General features: G+C 46.9%; 1 protein-coding gene across 4 annotated transcripts in view; it reads right to left on the bottom strand.

Annotated features, from left to right (window-relative positions):
* ulk1b (unc-51 like autophagy activating kinase 1) overlaps positions 1-27,146 on the bottom strand; it is a 107,254-nt gene that overhangs the window by 18,870 nt on the left and 61,238 nt on the right. For all 4 annotated transcript variants that reach the window (XM_041202831.1, XM_041202832.1, XM_041202833.1 and 1 more), the window contains 8 exons: positions 26,585-26,710; positions 22,939-23,063; positions 21,767-21,850; positions 20,426-20,673; positions 12,676-12,860; positions 7,397-7,512; positions 4,131-4,268; positions 1,577-1,785 (listed from right to left, as the gene is read on the bottom strand). In XM_041202831.1, coding sequence (XP_041058765.1) covers positions 1,577-1,785; positions 4,131-4,268; positions 7,397-7,512; positions 12,676-12,860; positions 20,426-20,673; positions 21,767-21,850; positions 22,939-23,063; positions 26,585-26,710 — 1,231 coding nt within the window. The remainder of the gene's footprint in view (positions 1-1,576; positions 1,786-4,130; positions 4,269-7,396; positions 7,513-12,675; positions 12,861-20,425; positions 20,674-21,766; positions 21,851-22,938; positions 23,064-26,584; positions 26,711-27,146) is intronic.

Genomic DNA, 27,146 nt, shown 5'->3' with positions numbered 1-27,146 from the left:
GGTAGCACTCCCTCTCTCGCCCAAGTCAGACGGTTGTAGGTTCAAGTCCCACCCCACATAATCCAGGCTGACACTCCCAGTGCAGTACTGAAGGGGTGCTGCACTGTCGGAGGTGTCACCTTTCGGGTGTGACCTTAAATTGAGACCATGTCTGCCCTCTCAGGCGGACGTAAAAGATTCTACACCACCATTCTAAAGAATTATTCTCTATGGTGTCTTGGATCACTATTTTATCCCTCAGCCAAAATAAATGAGATGGTCATTCAGTCAATGGCTCTTTGTGGGAGCTGCGTGCCATTTAGCTGCCACATTGAAGCAACCACACTTCAAAAAGCACTTCATGCACTTTGGGTCATCATGAGGTGATGAAAGGTGCCATAAAAATGCAAGTCTTTCCTTTTTCAGTGTGTCCACTGGAATGAAAGCATTTGAACAGACAGTAGAGTGGAGCTTCCTGGACTCTGGTGAGGGAAACATGTACACCCTGGGTGCAGAACAGAGAAGGAAGCAACGCAGACTCATCACACCAAAACCCTTCACCTCCACGGAGCTGCCCCTGGGTTAATGAGTGTCCCTGTGGTGATGCAACTGGAACCTCTGCTCCTAGCTGTGAGGGCACCTCGTGCCCGATCCCTCTCTGGTAGATGCTAGCGCTGCAGGTTCTGACTCAATGACAAGGACTTAAAATCAGGTCCACTGCTCCAGCTAGCAGCAGTTCCAGCCGAGACAACCTTTCCCTGCAGCAGCAGTCGACATTCCAACCGCTTCTACTTCTTTTGCTTCACAAAGACTGCGTCAGCAGATGCTTTGTCAGCCCTGCCAAGCGTCACGTCAACATGATTCACCTCCTGTGCAGCCAGCAGCTGTCAAAAACCAAACCAGGTGGAAAAAAAATAAGAGTGCAGGCTTTGATAAAATAAAAATACCCAGCAATCAGCGGATCACAATTCCCCTAATGCCTCCCAAACCTTTGCCTTGGCGTGAATTACACGAAGGAAGCAGAGTCACCCGTCATTATAGAGGACTCTGAACTTCGATTAAAAGTGCCCAAGGAAACATAAAGAGCCATTTCTCTGAAATGTACTTTTTTGTACAAGTGCTGTGAGGTCAGTATCTATCACCAAGTTGGTGGAAATCTCTCCCGACAGTCTAAAGTTGTGTTGGAAGGGATGAATAATAAACCGTAACCATGAATAGTGCTAAAAACCAAAAGGAAACATGCAGTCAAAGCTTTTCAACTTGTACTCATTAGGACAGACTGGGAGGCAGAGTGGGTCAGCGAGCGTAGTGGGTGAAGACTGAATGGAACTTGGTGAGAGTTAGATCACGGGTGGCAGAGTTTTGCTGACCTCAAGTTTTATGGAGGGCGGAAGACGGAGAAAACCCATGTAGAACTTTCCAGAAACAATTAGACACTTGTCACTAGACAAAAAAAATGATTGCAATAAAAATCAGGCAAGTGAACACCTGTGCTTCACCTTGAGGACACAAGTCTAGCTCAAGTTTGTTTGAACGCTCTAGTTGTTGACATGCATCACTTCAAATACAAATCAAAAAATCTTTAAATTTTATCCACCTCCATAAGGGTTTCTTCTGGTAACTCCGGCGCTTCAAAGGTCACCATTGCCTCCATGTTTGTCGCGATGGCGTCCGGGTACGTGTACCTGAGACTCGAAGGTCCTTCATATGGCGCCGGAGACAATTCTGCGCTCGGACCTGCTGGTGAGCACTGGAAAACACGGCCACTGCTAGAGCCCACCGAGCTTATCGAACTGGAGGAACCCACTATAAAAAGGCAAACAAAAAAAAAAAGCACAGACACAATTGGAGCGTTAAATCCAGTGGCTTAACCTCAAACCTCAGGCTAAACATTGGACCCAGTCACCGTGTTGGAATGTCCAATGCAAACAAAGACTTTAGTCTCTCTGCTGAGTGGCCCACTTGGAGCTTCTTTCACTGTGTTTTACTATAGACGTACAGCAGACTTGCCTGCGGGCCATGTGGTGTAGGTACACCCACAGTGCTGTTAGGGAGGGAGTTCCACGATTATGACCCAGGGACAGTGAAGGAACGGCCGATACATTTCCAAGTCAGGATGGTGAGTGACTTGGAGGGGAACTTCCAGGCAGTGGTGTTCCCATCTATCTGCTGCCCTTGTCCTTCCTAGATGGTAGTGGTCATGGGTTTGGAAGGTGCTGTCTGAGGAGCATTGGCAAATTCCTGCAGTGCATCTTGTAGATGGTGGATGGGAGTGAATATTTAAGACGGTGAATGAAGTGCCAATCACTTCAACCAATTGCTCTGATTTGAATTTAAATTTAGCCAATTTCTAACCCAGAGCTGGATCCACTCCTCTGATGCATCAGTGTTGAAGTCAGCAATTAGTTCTGGTCATGGCAGCAACCAGGATATAATTCAAAGCTCCCAGATCCAGGCTGGTATTGTATCGACATTGCATGGTAATTAATCCGCGGAAGGATTGCGTTAGTCAATACGAGAGAGAAATCAAACAGGAAGGTGAAGTTGCTGACACCTCTCATTTCCAAAGGGATTCCCAATGAAGACTCAAACAACACTGACGTGGAGTTACAGATAAAAAAAAAACTCAAGCAAAGATCAAATATAGACGGAAGATACCAGAATGACAGAGGGGCTCAAAGGGTTAAATGCTGGTTACAGAAAAAAGGCTTGTATTCCTCAGAGTTTTGAAGGTTGCGGGGTGATCTCATTGGACACGTACTTGGCGATAAAAAAAACTTCAGGGTCAAGGGGGAAAAGCAAGGGAATGGGATTATTAGGGTAGCCCTTTCAAAGAGCTGACACAGACACGATGGGCTGAATCCTTCTGTGTTCTGATGATTCCATGGTCTGATCCCCACGGTTTAACTGGCTGAATGTTGTAAAATCCAGAACTAATACCCTGCAGAGAAGAAACCAACTCAACACCTGATAGAGGTGTACAAGAGGTCGACAGGTTTAGATAAGGGAAATGAGGAAAAGCTGTTCCCAGAAGCAGGGGTGATGAATGATTTCATAAGAGAACTGAATGGGCAGTTGAGGGAAATAACCCTGCTGGGCTACAGCGATAGAGCAGGGGAATGGGACTGATTGAGAGAGGGAGAGACAGAGAGCCGGCATAAACTTAATGGGCTGAATGACCTCCTTTGGTGCTATAATGACTCCGTGCTTACCTGGTCTGGACATACATGGGGCTCAAGTCCCTTAATGTTGTCAAGGCAACTTGCGATGGGCAAAAATGTAGCCCTGCCAGCGTTATCCATATCCTGACCAAATGAACATAACAAATGTTGTCTTTGGTCTCCTTTGTGCACCTGAATGGGTTGACCTTATTTAATATTTAACTGGAAGAAGGCTGATTTACAGGAATTCTGCCCTAGTGTCTAAGAATGCACCAACTCCAAGGGGAAATCACATGAGCACCTTTGGAGGATGCAGTTGAAGATTTCTGCTTGCTGTTAATTTTGAGGTTATCTGATACACCAGACAGGGTTGCCAACCCCCCTCCAGGATTCCCCAGGCATCTCCAGATATGAAAGACTAATCTCACCTGGACACTGTAGCCAGGGAGAAAAATCACATCAGCGTTCAGGGACAAATATCTTCTTTCCTATTGAACACTTTACTAGTTTTAAAATATTGGAGATGTGAAGTAATGCCTGTTTGAGTGACAGCCAAGAATCATCCAATCAGGTTAACGGAGAGTCTGTGCACATTTCTGATTGGCTGTGGGCAGGCGGGCCATCGTGATGATGGACATGTTATGTGACCAATGGCAAGAGAGTGGAGGAGGGATGGTCCAATGGCAAGAGAGCGGAAGAGGGATGGTCCAATGGCAAGAGAGCGGAAGAGGGATGGTCCAATGGCAAGAGAGCGGAAGAGGGATGGTCCAATGGCAAGAGAGCGGAAGAGGGATGGTCCAATGGCGGGTGGATGGAGATGGGGCGGTTGGAGGTGAGGGGTTATATAATGAAACTTGCAGAATTCGCAACCCCAACACTCCTCTCCCTGTGAGTGACTCCACAATAATGAGCCATTCGTTGATCAAAAAAGACTCAATCCTTCCTCCCAAATTTAACTGACCAAACAAAATGAATCAGTGGTGATTGTACCTGAAAACATCCTCGTTCTGCCAGAGTGGGGAGGGATGTCACTGGGTGGAGACCCAACTGTAAAAACCACAGGTGCCGGACTGCTGGAGTACGCCACACCAGCTCCTGAAGATACATACCCTCCGTGAGCGCATGGAGCTGGGAGAGAGAGAGGAAAAAAACAGGAAATTAACTCACTGGGATCAGTCAGACCTTTTCCACAGCATTGAGGAGGAAGACATAACCGGAGTGACTCCCAGAAACAGGCACAGTAAAACCCAGCACAAGTAAAAATCATTTCTCTTATTCTTTCACAGGATGTGGGCGTCGCTGGCTGGGCCAGTATTTATTGCCCATTCCTAGTTGCCCTTGAGAAGGTGGTGGGTGAGCTGCCTTCTTGAACTGCTGCAGTCCATGTGGTGTAGGTACATCCACCGTGCTGTTAGGGAGGGAGTAAGCCAGTACAAAAGGAACAGCAGGAGGCCATTCAGGCTGTCAAATCTCTTGTTTTTCAACTGAATCAACAATAACTTACACTGATATAGCGCCCTCTACATTTTACCCAGTTTTTGCTTACAGCACAGTGGGCATCCCAGGGGAGATGCCGAGCTGTTGGAATCCACGAGCCAGCAGTTTCCAGGTAGACTGGTGTGAGACAGGGACTCAGGCAGCCCTGACCAGACCGTTCCACACATTTCTCTGATCGTGCATCGAGCGCTCAGAGCAAAGCTGTGTCGCTAAAAATCCACAAGCATTTGTGAACGATTGCTGTAACTGTGGGGGGGTGGGGCAGGGGTCTGCTCCTAACGTCAACATCGGGCTAAGTCTCCAGGTCGGCCTGACGGGGAAGAGAGACCCTTCGTAAGGCTATTACCCTGGTGGTGAGGGAGCAAACTAGCTCAGAGTTGGCAGAGGTAAGCCTGGTCAGGCCTGGGTTAGCTCACATACCGCTGGAGGTACCAGCGTTAATAAATCCGGTCATGATCACGTTGCTGTTTGTGGGATATTGCTGTGCGTAATTAGCTGCCGGATTTCCCACAATACAACAACAAGACAACTATGCCCCCTATGTAGTAAAATGTTCCAAGCCGCTTCACTGGAGTGATTATCAAACAAAACTTGACACTGAGCCACATAAGAGATGGGCTCCCAAAACTAGAGGTAGCACATAAAGAGTGTCTTAAAGGAGGAGAGAGAGGTGGTGAGGTGGAGAGGCTTAGGGAGAGTTAGAGAGGGAATTCTGGAGCTTGGGGTCCAGACAGCTGGAGGCATGACCACCAATGACTACACATTTCAAAAGTACTTCATTGACTGTAAAGTGCTTTGGGACATACTGAGGTTGTGATAGGTACTATAGAAATGCTACTTCTTTCTTTTTAATACGGCTTCAGCAGTTTGCATTTGGGTGGGGCAGTGTGGGGAGGGGTGGGGAGTGGCAGGGTGGGGTGGATTGGGGAGCAGTGGATGGGGTGGGGTGGGGAGCGGTGCGGAGGTGAGATGGTGGGACAGAGTCTGGTCCCGCAGGGTGGGGAAGGGGTGGGTGTGGCGGAGTGGGGTGGGGAGGGAGAGAATTCCCAAGGGAAAAAGGCCGATTGAGAGCAGTTGACAATCTGCATGGAAGAAATCACTGAATTGAGGCATTAGAATCCGGTCAGCATTGGGAAATTGTACAAGAAAATCTAAACTGTTCTCTCGTTTCTTTGTGAATGTCTCACTCCCTCCAATCCATTCTCCACCAGAATGAGGGCTTTTTGGGCTTCCTGTGTGGCAAGTTACTGGCATGGTGGTGAGGTGAGGTCCTTAAATGAATATTAATATTATACTTAAGGGCCTCAATTGGCAGTGGTGATGTTGCACACGTGTGTGTGTGTGAGACAGAATGAGCATCTGAATGACAGTGTATGTGTGAGAGTGAGCGCTGAGCGTCTGAATGAGAGAGCGTATGTGTCTGTGTGTGTGTACATGTGTGTGTGTATGTGTCTGTGTTTGAATGAGAGTGTGTGTACACGTGTGTGTATGTGTCTGTGTTTGAATGAGAGTGAGTGTGTGTGTATGTGTCTGTGTTTGAATGAGAGTGTGTGTGTGTGTACGCGTCTGTGTTTGAATGAGAGTGAGTGTGTGTACGTGTGTGTGTGTGTGTACGTGTGTGTGTGTGTGTGTGTGTCTGTGTTTGAATGAGAGTGTGTGTGTGTGTGTACGTGTGTATGTGTGTGTATGTGTCTGTGTTTGAATGAGAGTGTGTGTACTTGTGTGTGTGTGTGTGTGTCTGTGTTTGAATGAATGTGTGTGTACGTGTGTACATGTGTGTGTGTGTGTTTGAATGAGAGTGTGTGTGTGTGTTTGAATGAGTGTGTGTACGTGTGTGTCTGTGTTTGAATGTGAGTGTGTGTGTGTGTATACGTGTGTGTGTGTCTATGTTTGAATGAGAGTGAGTGAGTGTGTGTGTACATGTGTGCGCGTATGTGTATGTGTTTGAATGTGTGTGTACGTGTGTGTGTGTGTGTGTCTGTGTTTGAATGTGTGTGTGTGTACATGTGTGTGTACGCGCGTGTGTCTGTGTTTGAATGTGTGTGTGTGTATACGTGTGTGTGTTTGAATGAGAGTGAGTGTGTGAGAGAGTCTGAATGAGTGTGTGTGTGAGTGACCATCTGAATGAAATCGTGTCTGTATGTCAATGTGTGTGTGTGTTTATAAGTGCTTGTGTGTGTGTGTGTGTGCGTGAATGTGTGCTTATGTAAGTGTGCACCAGCATGTGATTTGCTGATGGTTGGGAAGGCTAATTTAAAAGTTATAAAATGCAATGTTTTAATCTTGGAGAAATGGAATAGAAGCCAAAACAATGAGACCAGCAAAGCTTTGGGAGTGGGAGATGCCAGGTCATGACATTAATCAGAGGGTTTCACTCAGCACAAAGGGCACTTACAAACTGACACTCAACAATCTGTAACAGCTTACATTTACATAGCACCTTTAACAAATAAAACACCCCAAAGTGTTTCACAGGACTGTAACCAGACAAAATTTGACACCAAGCCACATAAGGAGATGTTAGGGCAGGTGACTTAAAAGCTTAGTCAGAGGGAGGTTTTAAGGAGGTACAGAAACGGAGATGTTTATGGAGAGAATTCCAGAGCTTAGCACCTGGGCAGGTGAAGGCACGGCTGAGAACAGGAGAGCATTTCAGTAATGTCTTGTGTACACCGATATGGAAGTTACATCTCACACCATAAATTAAAAAGCACGTCTCCAAACAGCCTCCTTTGTGCTGGTCGTTTAGGACTCCCTACCTGTTACATCCATTGGTTTCTCGGCGTTTAGGCTGTCGTTGCTGACAGCTTCTGAGATGGGTCCTCCAAACGCAGCCTTTAGCAGTAAGTCAGAGAGTTTGCCAGCGCTGAGGGATCTGCAGGTTGAGCAGGTAATTCATGAGCAAACAGAAGAAACATAACTCTCACAGGTTTATTGATAATTCCTTCCTACCCTTCTCACGGGGTCATAATATGTCAAAGAATGAATTTCAATTATTAATTGCCTCAAAAACATTTGTTATAGTGCACGTTTAATCCTTTGTGCGAAACCATATCTATGCAGGGAGCTCCTGAGGGTTAATCACAGGAATGGAGGTCCCAGCTAACTGGTCTTGTCAGCAAAGTTCCAACCGAGTCAAATATTACGGTCAGAATTTTACATCCCGTGGGTGGGAGGGGGCACGCTCCACCCGTCCGACTATGAAATAGCGCGAGATAACACTGGGCGAGCGCCCCACCTCATCACACACTCACGTGATAGCTCGCTCGGTGGGCACGCCCAACAGTCAGAAGCGCTCCTGCCGTCAACTAAGCCCATCGAGGGGGGGGGGGGGGGTACCTGAAGGCGATTTCACGCGGCCCGTCCACATTGACGATTGGCGGACGGGCTGTTCTCCCAGGCGACCTTCACATTTTGGCTCGAACCTCGACCCAGGGGCTGGATGAAATCTCTGTGGGGGGGCAATAAAATATAGAGAGATACCTGGGGACCTGGTCTGTTTTTTATGAGGTTTGCTTTCGGGCGCCTGATTGTGCTGCACGGACATATTTTGCAGCATTTTTTTGTCGTTCTGTTTATTCTGTGGAGGTCTGCAGCTCCCCGGGGAAGCCGTCTGTCTTCAGGGAACTCAGTGGAAGAAGCACCCGCAATGTGGTAGCGCCCACCCTCCTCCCACCCCCACAGGCTGTGCTGAGACTTCCTCAGAGCGTGTTTCCTGCTGGCTGCCCGGTAATAGGCCAAGCAGCGTGAAATCACGGCCGGCGACTGACTGCAGTCGGGGTCCCGTTTCCCATCTGCTCACGGGCCCACTGATCACGCGCGTCCGATGAGTGAAAAATTCAGGCCTATATCCCTACTTGTATCACAGAATAGTATAGCACAGAAGTAGGCCATTTGACCCATCGAGTCTGCACCAGCTCTTTTCAAAGAGCAAGTATTTATCCACCTACCTTTCGAAAGTTACTGTTGAATCCCCCTCCACCACTTATCAGTTCGTGCATTCTAGATCCTAACATTCACTGTGTAAAACAATTGTTCCTCATGTCACTTCTGTGACTCTCACACACACACACACTCTCATTCAAACACAGACACACACACACTCTCATTCAAACAGACACACACACACACTCTCATTCAAACACAGACACACACAGACTCTCATTCAAACACAGACACACACACAGACACACACACACTCTCATTCAAACAGACACACACACACTCTCATTCAAACACAGACACACAGACACACACACACTCTCATTCAAACACAGATACACACACAGACAAACACACACACTCATTCAAACAGACACACACACACTCTCTCAAACAGACACACACACACAAACACACACTCATTCAAACACACACACTCTCATTCAAACACAGACACACACACAGACACACACACACACTCTCATTCAAACACAGACACACACACAGACACACACACACTCTCATTCAAACAGACACACACACACACACATTCAAACACAGACACACACACAGACACACACACACTCTCATTCAAACACACACACACACACACTCTCATTCAAACACAGACACACACAGACTCTCATTCAAACACAGACACACACACTCTCATTCAAACACAGACACACAGACACACACACACTCTCATTCAAACACAGACACACAGACACACACACTCTCATTCAAACACAGATACACACACAGACACTCTCATTCAAACACAGACACACACACAAACACACACACTCATTCAAACACAGACACACACACACTCTCATTCAAACAGACACACACACACAAACACACACACTCTCATTCAAACACAGACACACACACACACACTCTCATTCAAACACACACACTCTCATTCAAACACAGACACTCTCATTCAAACACAGACACACACACACAAACACACACACTCATTCAAACACAGACACACACACACAAACACACACACTCATTCAAACACAGACACACACACACACACTCATTCAAACACAGACACACACACACTCATTCAAACACAGACACACACACACACTCATTCAAACACAGACACACACACACACACTCATTCAAACAGACACACACACACACACTCATTCAAACACAGACACACACACACACACTCATTCAAACACAGACACACACACACACACTCTCTCATTCAGACACTCAACGCTGACTCTCACACATACACTGTCATTCAGATGCTCATTCTGTCTCTCACGCACACACTATCATTCTGAATTAAGCCAATTCGCTTAAATCTGTGTCCTCTGATATCAACTATTGGAAACAGTTTCTCTTTGTTTACTCTATCTAAACTCTTCATGATTTTGAATAACTATTAAATCTTCTCTTAGCCTCCTCTATGGAGATCAGCCCCAGCTTCTCCAGTCTGTGCACACATTTCTACCACATATATCAAATCGGTGTTTTTTTATTCATTCATGAAATGGGCCCTGCATTTATTGCCCATCCCTAATTGCCCTTGAGAAGGTGGCGGGGAGCTGCCTCCTTGAGCTGCTGCAGTCCCTGTGGAGTAGCTGCTAATAGGTGGATATCCGTCTACTGAATCAGGCAGCAGTAGACACTATGGAGATCACAACTGCTTTATTGTTAAACTATAGTTCAGCACAAATACCAGATTCCACTCTTTCCTCTGGATGCTTTCCCTGTCCAGAGGCAAAAACCACTTCACCAGGGAAAAACCCAGCTCTTAAGTATACGTTTCAATGAACATCACCTGCTCTCAATTCACACTAAAGCTTGAATTACCTGGAAAAACTCAGCAGGTCTGGCAGCATCGACGGAGAAGAAAAGAGTTGACGTTTCGAGTCCTCATGACCCTTTGACAGAACTAGGTTTTTCCAGGTAATTCTGTTTTTGTTTTGGATTTCCAGCATCCGCAGTTTTTTGTTTTTATTTTTGTTTTTATCACACTAAAGCTTGTTCTGCTTTACTCTTAAAGGGACCTGCATCTCTAACATTGTCATAGGTACACCCTCGGTGCTGTTAGGGAGGGAGTTAGCTGCCTTCTTGAACCGCTGCAGTCCCTGTGGTGTAGGTACACCCATGGTGCTGTTAGGGAGGGAGTTCCAGGATTTTGAACCAACGACAGTGAAGGAACGATGATATATTTCCAAGTCAGGATGGTAAGTGACTTGGAGGGGAACTTCCAGATGGTGGTGCTCCCATCTATCTGCTGCCCATGTCTTTCTAGGTGGTAAAGGTCATGGGTTTGGAAGGTGCTGCCTATGGAGCCTTGGTGAGTTCATGCAGTGCATCTTGTAGATGGTACACACTGCTGCTACTGTGCATTGGTGGTGAAGGGAGCGAATGTTTGTGAATGGGGTTCCAATCAAGTGGGCTGCTTTGTCCTGGATGGTGTCAAGCTTCTTGAGGGTTGTGGGAGCTGCACTCATCCAGGCAAGTGGAGAGTATTCCATCACACTCCTGACCTGCACCATATAGACAGGCTTTGGGGAGTCAGGTGGTGAGTTAATCATCGCAGGATTCCTAGCCTCTGATCTGCTCTTGTAGCTGCAGTATTTATATGGTTAGTCCAGTTCAGTTTCTGGTCAATGGTAACCCCCAGGATGTTGATAGTGGAGGGTTCAGTGATGATAATGCCATTGAACATCAAGGGGCGATGGCCAGATTCTCTCTTGTTGGAGATGGCCATTGCCTGACACTTGTCAGCCCAAGCCTGGATATTGTCCAGGTCTTGCTGCATTTGGACATGGGCTGCTTCAGTATCTGAGGAGTTGTGAATTGTGAACATTGTGTAATCATCAGTGAACATCCCCACTTCTGACCTTACGATGGAAGAAAGGTCATTGATGTAGCAGTTGAAGATGGCTGAGTCTCCAGTTATCAATCCTGTTGCCAGTGGAAACAATCTTTCTTCATTTACTCTTTCAAAATCCTTCATGATTTTACAATAGGACTTATTTATGTATCCTCTTCAATTTGGTTTTCAACTCTAACTACTGAGCAACAATATTCAGGTGCAATTCCAAGTTCACAACAAGAAAATTCCTCTTAAAGACTTTAAGTACCAAGGGGATACAGTGGTGCCATGGTAATATCACTGAACTCGTAACCCAGACACGGGTTCAAATCCCACCGCGGAAACTGGTGGAATTTAAATTCAATTAATTAATAAATCTGGAATTGAAAGCTAGTCTCAGTGATGGTGACCATAAAACTATCATTGGTTATTGTAAAAACTCATTTGGTACGGCAATGTCCTTTAGAGAAGAAAGATGTCAACTCTTAAATGGCTTGGCAAACCGCACAGTTCTAGGGCAATTAGGGACGGGCAACAAATGCTGGCCTTGCCAGTGATGCCCACATTGATTAAAACCCTAATAAAAAAATGTAATCAGCATTAAAATAATGACTGATTCATTTCTGTATGGGTAAGAGAGGCCACTTGGCCCATCAAGCTCTACTATCCATAAACCTACAGTTAACGCTCAGTCACAACGTCCAACTCTCTCTCTCTCTCTCCAGTTTTCACCGGCACTTCACACATCAGCACAAACATCAGCAAAGACTAGAGCCATAAATATAGGATAGTCACTGGTAAATCCATTAAAATTCAGCAAAAACCTCTTTACCCAGAGACTGGTGAGAATGAGAATGTGGAACTCACTACCGCAGGGAGTAGTTGAGGAAATTAGCATAGATGCATTTAAGGAGAAACTAGGCTAAGACATGATGGAGAAAGGAATAGAAGGATAACAGATAGGATGAGGTAAAGAGGGATGGGAGGAGGCTTGTGTGGAGTATAAATAGGCCAGTTGGGTCAAATGCCTGGTTCTGTGCCGAACAATCAATAGAACTCAATGTAAAGAATTGATTGTTCTCTGTTTGTGAAGAAGAGTATCAGTCCTGAACATGCCTTTTACCAGTTTGCACCTATATCCCCTTGCCCTGCAGTTGTGGCTTCAGAGCAACTACGGGGTTTTCGCGTTGTTGAAAAGCTGCTCATATTAGGGTTAGTTTGCAAACTGCTTATCACCTGCCAAATGGTCCCTTGATGTCGTCGACAGGCTTCAGTCCAAGGTCAAGGTGCTGATGCTGGAGGGGGCTCAGGTTAGGCACTGTCCTATTGCGAGCTGAGGCCAGTGTGAGGCCCTGGTGAGTGAGCAGCGTGACAAGATTTTGAGAGCTGGGTGTCTCAGGGAATTCAAAAGGCGAGTGAACCTGCAAAAACAAAATTGGGAGTTTACTCTTTTTTCAAATTCGGTTTTCCAGAAAGGACACTTGATTCTACTTACTACTCAAGTCACAAATTTTCAAACGTTCACAGTAAGTTTATGGTTATCTTATAAGAATGCAAAAATAATCTGCCTCACTGACAATCTTTATGTTTGCGGTGGTGTGTGATTTTAAGATTGAGGCGAGCTTCAGGTTTCACTGATTAATGTCATGCGATCAATACAGACCAAAGATCGAGTCCCAACATGGATCCATACCCACCCTGTGACACCAGGGGGAAACTTCCAACCTATATTTGTCCCTGATCTCCGGGTGGAATTGTCCCGGATTTGCACTAGGTGCAGTAGCAAGTGCGGTAAAGGATGTTTTGCTCGCTGGCTGCAATGGTGGGTTTTCACGCTGTATCGTCCCAGTCCTGCCTCATTAATCATACATTCCCCAGAAACACGCTATGTCCTCTGATTCACTCGCCCCGCCACTAACTCGGGCCTTCAGTAAACTGGGCGGCATATTTAAAGGCCGTCCCTGCACAGAGCCAGCGCTCTTCAAGGGATAGGAAGTTGCTACGAACTGATGTCTGGCAAAGGGAGGAAGTGTGCTGCCCCCAGATTTAGTGACACCTCCCTCGAGCACCCACTGGACTCAGTGGCGGCCCGCCTCGAAGTCCTCTACCCCCTAACTCTGGGCCGAGGCCAGCAAACCAAAGTCACCAATCCAGCATGGGAGGCAGTGGTCAGCACCAATGCCCTGCAAAAGAGGACAGCCACCCAGTGCAGGGACAGGATGAATGGTCTCATCTGTTCCGCCTGTGTAAGTCACTCTGCTCATCGCTCTCAACTCTCAAACCCCACCAGACATCCAGGGACAACACCACTAACTCCCACACACACCCTCACATCCCCTTCAGGCTCATGTCCTCTCAAGCTCCTGTCCTCATCACCGTCCATGGCTCCGCTCACCACACAAACATTCCACCCACTGTCACGTGTCCTGCTCACACTCTCTCCATCTGTTTCCATGCAGGAGAAGCTGGCTCACCTCAGGAGGGACAGTTCCCTGCCTGGGGGGGAGGGGGGTGGGTGGAGTGACCCACATTAGGCCCCTCACTCACTGTGAGGAATGTGCCATCGTGCAGTCTGGTGAGGAGATGATTTTGTCCTTTGTGTTCGTTTCTTTGTAGATGTAAAAACTGCAGTTGTTTTGAAATTCCTGCCTGGCCTTTAATCCCTCTCCATCTCTGTAACCTCCACCTAACCCAACACCCTCTTGAAATCTGCAAGAAGAAATCACTGGGGGGGGGGTGAGGTGATGCCATAGTGGTATTGTCGCTGGACTAGTAACCCAGAGACTCAGGGTAATGCTCTGGAGACCTGGGTTCGAATCCCACCACAGCAGATGGTGGAATTTAAAAGTCGAATGAGGACCTTGAAACTACTGTTGATTGTTGTAAAAACCCATCTGGTTCACTAATGTCCTTACCTGGGCTGGTCTACATGTGACTCCAGACCCACAGCAATGTGGTTGACACTTAAATGCCCTCTGAAATGGCCTAGCAAGCTACTCAGTTGTAACAAACTGCTGCAAAGCCTCAAAAAAAGGAATGAAACCAGGCAGATCACCCGGCATTGACCTAGGCATTGGAAACGACAAGGGCAATCTCAGCCCTGACATTGTCATCCTCATGGAATCATATCTTACAGATAATGTCCCACCACCATCACAATCCCTGGAGAAGAGGTATACAGTCAGGAAAGTCCTCAACATCGACTCTCATGGCATCAGCTCATACGTGGGCAAGGAAACCTCCTGCTGATTATCCACATACCGCCCTCCCTCAGCTGATGAATCAGTGCCCCTCCATGTTGAACACCACTTGGAGGAAGCACTGAGGGTGGCAAGGGCACAGAATGTACTCTGGGTGGGGGGCTTCAATGTTCCTTACCAAGATTGGCTCGGTAGCACCACTACTGACCGAGCTGGCCGAGTCCTAAAGGACATAGCTGCTAGACTGGGTCTGCAGCAGGTGATGACAGAGGGAAAAACATATTTGACCTCATCCTCACCAACCTGCCTGCTGCAGATACATCTGTCCATGACAGTATCGGTAGGAGTGACCACCGCACAGTCATTGTAGAAACGAAGTCCTGCCTTCACAATGAGGATACCCTCCTTCATGTTATGTGGCACTACCACCGTGCTAAATGGGATAGAGTTCAAACAGATCTAGCAACTCAAGGCTGGGCATCCATGAGGCACTGTGGGCCATCAGCAGCAGCAGAATTGTACTCAACCATATCTGTAACCTCATGGCCCAGCATATCCCCCACTCTACCATTCCCATCAAGCCAGGGGATCAACACTGGTTCAATGAAGAGTGCAGGAGGGCATGCCAGGAGCAGCACCAGGCATACCTAAAAATGAGGTGTCAACCTATAACACAGGACTACTTGCATGCCAAACAGCATAAGCAGCAAGTGATAGACAGAGCCAAACGACCCCACAACCAAAGGATCAGATCTAAAACAAAACTAAAAATTCCTGGAAAAACTCAGCAGGTCTGACAGCATCTGCGGAGAGGAACACAGTTAACGTTTTGAGTCTGTATGACTCAGATCTGAGGATCAGATCTAAGCTCTGCAGTCCTGCCACATCCGTGAATGGTGGTAGACAGTTAAACAACTCACTGGAGGAGGAGGCTCCACAAATATCCCCATCCCCAATGATGGGGGAGCCCAGCACATCAGTGCAAAAGATAAGGCTGAAGCATTTGGTACAATCTTTATCCAGAAGTGCCGAGTGGATGATCCATCTTGGTCTCCTCCGGAGGTCCCCAGCATCACAGATGCCAGTCTTCAGCCAATTCAATTCAATCCAAAGTGATATCAAGAAACAACTGAAGGCACTGGATACTGCAAAGGCTATGGGCCCTGACAACATTACTGAAGGCTTGTGCTCCAGAACTTGCCACGCCCCTAGCCAAGCTGTTCCAGTACAGCTACAACACTGGCACCTACCCAGCTATGTGGAAAATTGCCCAGGTATGTCCTGTACACAAAAAGCAGGACAAATCCAACCCGGCCAATTACCGTCCCATCAGTCTACTCTCCACCATCAGTAAAGTAATGGAAGGGGTCATTAACAGTGCTATCAAGCAGCACTTGCTCAGCAATAACCTGCTCACTGACACTCAGTTTGGGTTCCGCCAGGGCCACTCAGCTCCTGACCTCATTACAGCCTTGGTTCAGACATGGACAAAAGAGCAGAACTCCAGAGGTGAGGTGAGGTGAGAGTGACTGCCCTTGACATCAAGGCAGCATTTGACCGAGTGCGGCATCAAGGAGCCCTAGCAAAACTGGAGTCGATGGGAATCGGGGGAAAACTCTCTGCTGATTGGAGTCATACCCAGCACAAAGGAAGATGGTTGTGGTTGTTGGAGGTCAGTCATCTCAGCTCCAGGACATCACTGCAGGAGTTCCTCAGGGTAGTGTCCTCGGCCCAGCCATCTTCAGCTGCTTCATCAATGACCTTCCCTCCATCATAAGGTCAGAAGTGGGGATGTTCGCTGATTACACAATGTTCAGCACCATTCACGACTCCTCAGATACTGAAGCAGTCCATGTCCAAATGCAGCAAGACCTGGACAATATCCAGGCTTGGGCTGACAAGTGACAAGTAACATTTGCATCACACAAGTGCCAGGGAATGAATATCTCTAACAAGAGAGAATCTAACCATCACCCCTTGATATTCAATGGCATTACCATCACTGAATCCCACAATATCAACATCCTGGGGGTTACCATTGACCAGAAACTGAACTGGGCTAGCCATATAAATACTGTGGTTACAAGAATAGGTCAGAGGCTAGGAATCCTGCTATGAGTTACTTGCCTCCTGATTCCCCAAAGCCTGTCCACCTTCTACAAGGCACAAGTCAGGAGTGTGATAGAATACTCCCCACTTGCCTTGGTGAGTGCAGTTCCCACAACACTGAATAAGTTTGACACCATCCGGGACAAAGCAGCCCGCTTGACTTGCACTACATCCACAAACATTCATTCCCTCCACCAACGACACAGAGTAGCAGCAGTGTGTACCATCTACAAGATGCACTGCAGGAATTCACCAAGGTTCCTTCCAAACCCGGGGCCCCACTCCAGAGACTTGAGCACAAAGTCATGTTGGAGGGGCTGGTGGAGTTTTCCTCAGTGACCAATACTTATCCCTCAAACAACATCGCTAAAGCCGATTGTCTGCTCATTATCCCATTGCATTTTCTGGGAGCTTGCTGTGCACAAATTGGCTGCCCTGTTTCTCACATTATAATGGTGACTACACTTCAAATAGTACCTAATTGGCTTGTAAAGTACTTCGAGACATCCTGAGATTGGGAAAGGCGCTGAAGAAAGGCTTTGATTGGTGCAGGAGGTGTTTTTTCCACAAGGATGGACATGTCGGTGACCAATGGCAAGTGTGTGGGGGACGGCACAGCTGGAAATGGAAATTCATGTGGTGAAACCTCCTGGAATATGTCCAACCATGTTTGGCAACTCTGCCAGGCACGGTTACAGTGCAGACTCATTACCCACTCACACTACAAGCTCTGGTACCTCCTGGCTTAGATGTCTCTAGGCTGAGCCTCCTCATTCAGGCCCACTCCCAGTTAAAGAAACCTCTGTTTGTTCAAGCCGTGGGAGGTGAATTGACCAGCCCAAAGAGCACAGAACTCTAGAGATGGAGGCATTATAAGGGTTATATCTTTAACCCAGAGCTCTATATCTCCTAATCCACATCTAGCTGATTTGACCCAATTCCATTCATTTAAGTATTTATAAATTCTCTCTGCTCTAATCCATTGCAGTTTTGACAATATTCAGTTAGTTGAGGGAAACGTGCGAAAGTTTGTTAGTACAGCCCTCTGCCAGCCCCATTTCCACCACATTGGGGTTTGAACACAATGAGCGGGGGTCAGATGCCCTTCAGCTGGGGAGGGAACAGTCACTCAATCACCTTTCCCTACTTGCTTTGAGGTTGGCTATGGCGAGTCATTGACTAGACCATGGACCCCAGTGACCTGTGTGGTTCCTTGGCTACACGAGGGTGCAACCTGCTGAGGTAAATGGAGGGAGGGAGTAGAGGGGAAGATGGGAAGGAAGGGGAAAGAAGGGAGATGAGGGAGGGAAGGAATGCAAGGCAGCTAAGGGAGAGAGGTAATGGAGGGAAGATCAAGGGAAGGAAGTAAGCGATGGAAGATTGGGACACAAAATGGATGCAGGGAGAGAGGGGATGGGGAAGAGGGGGAGTGGGAGAGGGGAAGGGAGTAGAAGAAAGGGAGGAGGTAGGGGAGGGGAGGAAAGGAAGAATGGGAGGGATGGATGGAAGAAAAAATGTTGGAATGATAACATCTTTGACCTCAGGATGTCCCAAAACCCCCTCTAGCCAATGGAATATAGTCACTGTTGTAATGTAGGATCATTCATGCCTCACTTATGGTATAAATGAATAAGGTACCCATTTTGGACACAAAGTCAAAGTCAGAGATGATGCTTGACCTTCTCAATCAGTAACCGGGTAAACTGAATTTCAAACCTGTGCATAGCGTGAGATTATATGTAAGTGAAAAGCCTGCCGGTCGCAAACAGGTCCCACAGACTTTATATTATTTGTACAGGACTATAGAAAGCGTCCCAATATAATATAATAGAAAACCACACATTGTATTAGTATAAAGGGTCAATGATCCTCGAGTATGGAAGATTAAGGGGGTGATCTAATGACGTGTTTCAAATGACTAAAGGATCTGATAGGGTCGATAGAGACAGTTTCCTCCGGCGTGGGGGGAGGGAGTCCAGAGAAAGGGGGCAAAACATTCAAATTGGAGCCAGGCCATTCTAGGGTGATGTCAGGAAACACCTCCTCACACAGGGGGCAGTGGAAATCTGGAACTCTCTCCCCCAAACCGCTGGGGGCGCAGTAGAAAATTTTATAAATGGAGAACGATAGATTTCAGTGCTGATGAAGAGTCAGGCGGACTCGAAACGTTAACTGTGTTCCTCTCCGCAGATGCTGTCAGACCTGCTGAGCTTTTCCAGCTATTTTTATTTTTGTTTCAGATTTCCAGCATCCGCAGTATTTTGCTTTTACAATAGATTTTTTGTTGGACAAGGGGTATAAGGGTCATAGAACCAAGGCCAGTAAATGGAGTTAAGATACAGATCAGCCATGATCTATCTGAATGGCAGAGCCGGCTCAAGATGCTGATTGGTCACCTCCTGTTGCTATGGTAGCTTCTCATTAAAGGACAGCATCATTAATCAGGGCAGACACTGTCGGTATAAAATGCTTCCTTTTCTATGTTATAAATTTAACGTCGGCTTCTCAAAGAGTTCCATAGCGCTGGTCAGGCTCATAAGCGGACCCCTCATCCTCAGGAGTTAGTCTATATTGCCTAATATCTTGTTATGTGATTGTGTTATCTCTTTTGTAAGTGGCTGTTTCACAGAAAACAAAATCAGCCTCCTCTCGAGGTGGAAGAATGCTCCTGCAGGTATCTTGAGACGTAAAACCTCTCCACTTGATGTTGATTGTACGAACGCATTTCGTTCATCCAAAGCAAATAGACAACCGGGCTGCATTCACAGTACTCTCCAATATATTTATTGTAGAGCAACATAAACTGAATTGAAGTCTTGAAAGTATTCTTTCCTGGGATGTGGGCATGGCTGGCAAAGCCAACATCTGTTGCCCATCCCTAACTGCCCTTGAACTGAGTGGTTTGCTAGACCACTTTAGAGGGCAGTTAACATTGCTGTGGGTCTGGAGTCACATGTAGGCCAGACCAGGTAAGGATAGCAGGTTACTTTCCCTAAAGGACACTAGACAGGTTTTTTTTTTACAACAATCGATGATAGTTTCATGGTCACCATTACTGAAACTAGCTTTAAATTCTAGATCTATTAACTAAATTCAAATTCCACCAGCTGCTATGGTGGGATTTGAACCCATGTGCACAGAACATGAGACTGAGCCTCTGGATTACTAGCCCAGCAAATTACGACTACACCATCTCCTCTTGTTATGCTGGACTATGTCCACATTGACAAATTATTTCAATTAGATAGTTTGGGGAGGACAGGAGTTGCACTTAAAAGTTACAGGAGGAGAAACCAATGTCACTAAAAACAGATTATCACAGAAATGATTGTGGGATCTTGCTGTGCAACAACTGGCTGCCATGTTTTGTACATTACAACAGTGACTGGACTCCAAAGATACTTCATTTGATACAAAGCGCTATGGGATATCTGTGAAAGTTGCTTTAGAAATGCAAATCACTCCTTCTTTGCCTAATATTTTAGCAAAGTCAAGTGGGGTAAAATATAAAAGCAGAATACTGCAGATGCTGGAAATCTGAAATAGAAACAGAAAATGCTGGAAATACTCAGCAGGTCAGACAGCCTCCGTGGAGAGAGAAACAGAGTCAACGTTTCCGGCTGATGACCTTGCTTACGGCAAAACAGGGTTTCCCAATCGAGCGACGGAGCTGTTACCTTTGTCGGAGATCCCACGATTGTTGGGAGCGGGCTTCTCTGAATTAGCTCCGAGAGTTTGGGAGATGACCTGATCTGTCTGCAAGGCTGCAGTGCTGGCATCTGCAGTGGCTGGCTATGCTGAACCTGTGCCATGTACATCACCACGGGCTCTGAATATTGTTTCCTTATCTTCTGCCGACACTGATGTGTGTCCGAGAGGTTAGGAGCACTGTGCAGTCTGGAACCCAATCCGTGCTGGTGTGGTTCTGGCAACAAAAGGCATGTCTTCAACACGGAAATCCATTGGCACTGCTTAAAACTGTCCACAGTTATCACGGTACCATAGCAACAGTATCACAGTAACACGGTAGCTTGGTAAGATGGTGATGTTTCTGGCAGGAGTAGACCTATGGGCCACCTACTCTACCCTTTAGGTTCGTGCTGTGGTCCTAGAACTAACAGCCCCTTATCCCCATTCATTACCAGAGTTTACTCATTCTTTTTTCAAAGTCTGATGATTTTTCTAAACCGGCAGCCCAAATTCTTAATCTGATTCAAGCTTCAGCCACTCTCTGTCAAAAAGCCTACTTGCCTGAATTTCCTATTTTTGTTTTGACATCCTGATCTTTAACCTGGGTTTGAACTTTAACCTGTGTCCTCTAGGGGTCAATCCCTCTGACCAAACTTTCTTGGACCTTAATTCTTCAAAGCTGGAAAATCTTAAAAGATCTCAATCAAATCCTCCCTTATGTTCCTCTCTTCCAAAGAGTAAAGTGCCAGAGTGCGCAATCTTTGTTCAAAGCATGCCTCCTACTTACACACCATTTCTATCCACACTTTTTTAAATTTAGGTTCCTCCCTGCCCCCCACCCAGCTCCATCACTTCCATTCCCAGGTCTCCTGAGGGTTCCCTCTTCTCTTAGCTACTTTTGCCTCCCCTTCCTAAATTACTTGCTTCCCCCCACTCCCCAGTCTACCAAAAATTCACGGGAGTGTGGTTCCCCCTCCCTCTCCACCCCTGATCTCTTGTGGACACTCCTGCCCATTCCATCAGCCAGGTAGGCTGGATGGTCAGCCTCAATCATGGCCCTTCCTGTTCCTCTGGTGGGCAGTCGTCATCCTGCTCGCTCCTCCTCCCTCTCAAGACAAAGCTCCAGGCTGATTGTAGAATTCCCCCCCACCCAGCACCATGGTGTAGGGAAGTCAATGCTCCAGCATGAGTGTCCGCCAAAGCTGTCGGTGACTCGAGTTGCTCTGAAACTCCACAGCAAAACCTGTGGGTACGATTCACGAGACAGCTCGGGCCAACTCGTCTGACACCGGAGAACAATGGGACTGATAGTTGAGAGATGTACTTACCTGGAGATGTGTGCTTAACCCGTGCCTCTGATCCAATCGGCGAAGTACTGGCAAACTGGTCCGGCTGCTCAGGAATTGTGCCAACTTCAACACAGAAGAAAATATTTCCAGTGTTGTGAGTTTTGAATAGATTTGCTCAATGGAGCCAGAAAAACAGCAATAAATATTCTAGCTCTCGAGCCATCACAGTTCTCCATGTTTAATTGATGGGTCTGCGTAATAATTCATTTTTAAAAGTGGCGCTACCGCTGTGTGCTGTCTGTGTTGTGTGATGCAGAACCAAGTCCAGTACTGGAATACACAACCCTTCTTCACATGATCGTTTTATTAGCTCCAGTTCCGGGACTATGGGGCTAAATTTTGTTTTTGTGGTTGGTGGGGGGCGGGGGGTCCTGTCAACAGGCCCAAAAGTGGCGGGACAACCAACACCCTATCGGTGGTATGTGGGACCCTGGCCACATCCTGTCACCCAGCAGGTTGTCGATGGGGTGGGGAGGGGTCCGTCAATGTTGAGGTCAGCCACCCGCCCTCAAGGGCTGCTGACCAATCAGAGGAGAGGGCCATCCGGAGGGGTAATCACCGCTGGGACTGGATGCGGTAGAAGAGGATGCTGTGGAAGAACACTGCCCTCTCAAGCAGGTAGATGGTGTCTGGGGGCAAGCCCCTGGCGAGGGGGTGAGGGTGATGTTGCTGAAGGCAGGCTGTACCATTGCCACAGAGGAAGGCATTGCCTTCATGGGCCAAAGAGTGCCGGACTAGAAGGATTCCCCACTGAGCCCACAGGGAGTCGCCAGGGTTCACCTGGTGCTTCCCCACATGATCGAGCAACCCCCACCACCCCCCACCCCGTCCCCCGCTGATGTTTGTGAAACGCCAGCGGGTGGGAAGAGGCCCTTATTTGGCTCAACTGACCTTCAGGCTTTCCACACCACGACACACCGCTGGCACGATGGCTTGGCAGTGGGAAGATGTTGGGCACTCCGAGCCTCCCCCTGGCACCCCCCCCAACCCACCCCCAACCCCCAGTCCGTCCCCAGAGGGAGGGTAAATTCAACCCGTGGACTCTCCCGTCGAGTTCAGATCTAAACTCTGACAGAGAATCACACTCCTGATTTCCAACGCGTTAAACATTCATGTCTGGGCTCGTTATACAACGGTAGCTCACGGCCTACCTTGTGGTGATGGAAAGTAAGGTTTCATACTTCCAGAAGATGGCCTTCGAAATGGGGAGGATCCTTGTTCCCCAGGACGTGGAGGTGAAGCCCCAGGTTTGTTGAAACTTCGAACTGCCCCAGACCTGAGGGATAAGCAGTCACAACACAAGTCAAGCCAGAAAATACAGAAGCTTTGTCTTTCACTGACTGTGAATTCTGAAGGATTGCCCTTCATGGAGCAGAGATTCTTCCAGCTCATGATTTCAGTGAACTAAACAAAGTCAGCATGGGTAGATGAGGAGGTTTCCCGCTCATTGCCATCAAAATTTTTCACTGAAATTATCAGCAAGTTAAACCCACAGAATGACACAGCACAACAGAGGCCATTCAGCCCATTGTGCCTGTGCTGGCTCTTTGAAAAGAGCAATCCAATTAGTCCCACTCCCCTGCTCGCTCCCCACAGCCCTGCAATTTTTTCCCCTTCGTGCTTTTCTCCAATTCATTTTTTGAAAGTTATTATTGAATCTTCCACTGCCCTTTCAGCAGATGAAAACAACTCATTGCTGGAAGTGGACTTTGCCAGCCAAGTGGAGAGTGTTCCATCCTGACCTGTGCCTTGTCGATGGTGGACAGGCTTTGAGTTACTCTCTGCCGAATGGCTACGGGGAGAAGGCAGGAGAATGGGGTTGAGAAACTTATCAGCCATGATTGAATAGCGGAGCAAACTCGATGGGCCGAATGGCCTAATTTCTGCTCCTATGTTTTATGGTCATATAGAATTCCCAGCCTCTGACCTGCTCTTGTGGCCACAGTATTTATATGGCTGGTCCAGTTCAGTTTCTGGGCAATGGTAACCCCCGGGATGTTGTTAGCAGGGTACTCAGTGATGGTAAACCAATTTAAACTGGTGAAAGGGAAATCAATAATTTCACTATTCATTAGTTTGTGAGATAAGGTACCATCACCAAGATACAGAATTATGCGTCATGAATATAAATGTAGCCATTATACCAGAGTTTGGATCCGATGCTTTTAAACATTGTTCTGCAAAACAATAATTTCTATTTATTCATGTTAAACCCCTTTGCTTCAGGGCAGCTTGATTCATTCTGAAATTTAAGATCAGCCATGATGATATTGAATTGTGGAGCAGGCTCGATGGGGCCCTGTGGTCTACTCCTCCTCCTATTTCTTATATTCTTATGTTTTCTGGTCACAACACTCATTTCAATAATCTAATGTCTTAAGGCTTCTTTAACTAAGTAACTCATGAAGACTTTGTTGTGGGTCGGAGGGATGTCATTGGAGGCTGATCGCTTTGGCTCAGGGCTGCTCCAAACTGGCAATAGAATTCAGAATGCACTCAACCAACATAGCTTCGGAGAGAACGCAGGGGAGATTTAACATCAGGGATGAGGGATTTAATTTAGCTGGAGAATCTGGAGAAGCTGGGACTATCATCCTTGGAGCAGGGAAAGTTAAGGGTAGGTTTAAGTAGAAAAGTTCAACACTATGAGGGCATCCTGATAAAGCAATTAGGAAGCAGCAACTGTTTTCAATGGTGGAGGGTCAGTAACCAGACGAGACATGATTTTAAATAATTGACCAGAAACTGTACTGGACCAGAGGGGAGACGCAGAGAATCTTTGTGGGCAGTGAGTTGTTGTGATCTAGAATGCACTTGCCTGTTAGCAGATTCAACACTAACTTTCTAAAGAGAATTGGATATATACTTGCAATGGAAAAACTTACAGGGCTATGGGGAAACAGCAGAGGTGTGGCATTAATTGGATACTTCTATCAAAGAGCTGGCAGAGGTATGATGGGCTGAATGGGCTCCCACTCTGCTGTATCATTCTGTAAACGCTCTGTGGCATTTTAGTGAACTGGCACCTGAAGCTGGAAAGTCTGCAGTATTCCTGGGCACTGTCGGCTGATCACCAAGTCATATTACCACCTTCTCAGTGCAACTGGTTTGGGGGGGGGGGGGGGGGAATATAAATATCAGTTTCACATGTCTTAAATTAAAAGCCAGCCAGCCAAACTCATTAATTGGGTGTCAGAGGGGTAGAGGAGGCTGGGATTCCTCCCACTCAGACACAGGTAACCCCGAAGGCCAACAGTTCAGCAGTTAGGGTGGTCCTTTGGTAATCTATGTGATGTTAGCTGCTAAACTCCTGCATTGTCCCTGCACACACTTGGAGTTCCTTAAACCTCATCTTCTGACTTTCACTTAATCTCTCTGTCCTTGCCTAAGTAGGGGTCTTGCCCCAGTGGGTAGTGTACTTGGTAAACAGAACCCTACTGTTAGGTATCTATTTCTCACCAGCTTGGTTTGGAGACTCTCAAACATTTGCTGGTTTCCAGACACCCACTGCCTTCCTCAGCTATTCAATTCATCCTTCAACGTTCCTGCCCTATCCACCAGGGCACATACGACTGGTAGCCCAAGGTAGGTCTCTAATGCCCCTCTAAGCTGGGTGCGTGCAGGGCCACACAGCAAGTGGAACGTACCGCCTAGTGCAACACCCAGCCCACGCACAACCCAACACTCCCTTTAAGATGTGCAGCCACACATCAATCTTAAAGGGTCCATGCAGCACATGAAACAGGTCATGCACAGCAACCAAAAATTAGAGGGAACATTCTAAGTCTCTCCATTTAGTTTTCCCTGTTCATCATTGTTCACTTTCGCCCAGTACTGTGTCAAAGCCAGGGTGTGAGATGGTACACAGTCATCTACACAATAATCTTGGTGGGGAGGTGGAGTGGGGTGTGGGAACAAGGGGCAAGATTGTACACCCTTGATACAACCATCCCAGTTTTCACTCCATTAACTTCCAATCCAGTGAAAATCAGGCCCGTTCTGTAACAGGAGAATGACTGTTGCCTCGGCAATGAAGATGAAAATCTATCCCCTCCCCTCCTGTTATTGGTTGCAATATATTGTTTCATGGTAAAATCACAATGTTATTTTACTAACCTATCTCTTAGTCATTTGGTATCTTAGAACTTGAGTATTGCTGATGTCAGGGGAAGCAGCAACTTTATACTGTATGAGAAGAGATTGTTGATTGGTTGGCAAGTGAGGATGAGGTTGCCGATTGTCAGTTGGGCTCACAGTGGGGCACATTTGTCTGTACTGCAAGTTTCATATATTAATACACAGGGCCCTGTTCTTTGCAGACAGAATGAATATGTACACACACTGTGCCTGTTTCAGCTAAACAAAGTAAATGACAGCTATTCGCTGGATCATTCGTCAGGGCAATGCCCTGACCAATCAGAGTCAAGCTTCCTAGTTTGAATTTCAAAGTGCTTGGCAGTTAACTGTCAATCACCATTAACTGGTGCATTCTCTATGGCAACGCCTCTACCAATCAGAGTCCACTTGCCAACCAATCAGAACTCTCTTGTCATACAGTATCAAGTTGTTGCTTTCCCTGGACATTGGTATTCGTGCAGTTGTCCTGATGAGTGCAAGACAAAAAGCTTCGACAAAATGTATTTTTTCAGCAATATTTAACCTCTCTCTCACCTGGGTAAGATGCACTGATTTTTCTGCTATACCAATTGACTGTCAGACTGAAGTTGAATTTGAACTGAAGCACTGCAAAGTGGTTGCATGTAACAGAGGCCCAATCAACTCACTGGGAAGACTAACCTTGGTGAGCTGCAGTGCTTTGGAGATTGAAGGTTCTGTTCTATCCGCTGGTAATTGAGAACCTGTGTAGGGACAGGGATAGGAACGGTGTCTCCATAGGTGCTGATGGATTCCTGGCTCGGCCGACTGCAAGACACAGAAAGATCTCATATCACAAGGTGTTTACTGAATCCAACTTTCTGGGAAAAGATGCAACAGGCATTTCTTCACAGCACACTCATAGTTACAGAGTTCCTGCACTTGGACCTATATTAGCAGAAGTTTAGAAGGATGAGATGTGATCTCATTAAAATGTAAAATTCTTCAGCTACCTGTCAGGGTCAATGCTGAGAAAATGTTTCCTCTGGTTGGAGAGTCCAGGACACAGTGTCAGGATAAGGGGTCATCCATTTAGGACTGGGTGTTGTGAATCTCTGGAAGTTTAGTCTCCAGAGAGCTGTGAATAATCAGCTGTTGAGAATATCGAAGCCTGGGAGTTTGACAGATTTTTGAGGACTGAGGGAATAAAGGGATTATGGGAGATAGGGCAGGAAGGTGGAGTCAAGGTAGAAGATCTGCCATG

Source organism: Carcharodon carcharias, chromosome 13 (genome assembly GCF_017639515.1).
Source record: "Carcharodon carcharias isolate sCarCar2 chromosome 13, sCarCar2.pri, whole genome shotgun sequence".
Lineage (NCBI taxonomy): Eukaryota > Metazoa > Chordata > Chondrichthyes > Lamniformes > Lamnidae > Carcharodon > Carcharodon carcharias.
This window is presented reverse-complemented; position numbering and strand designations above follow the sequence as displayed.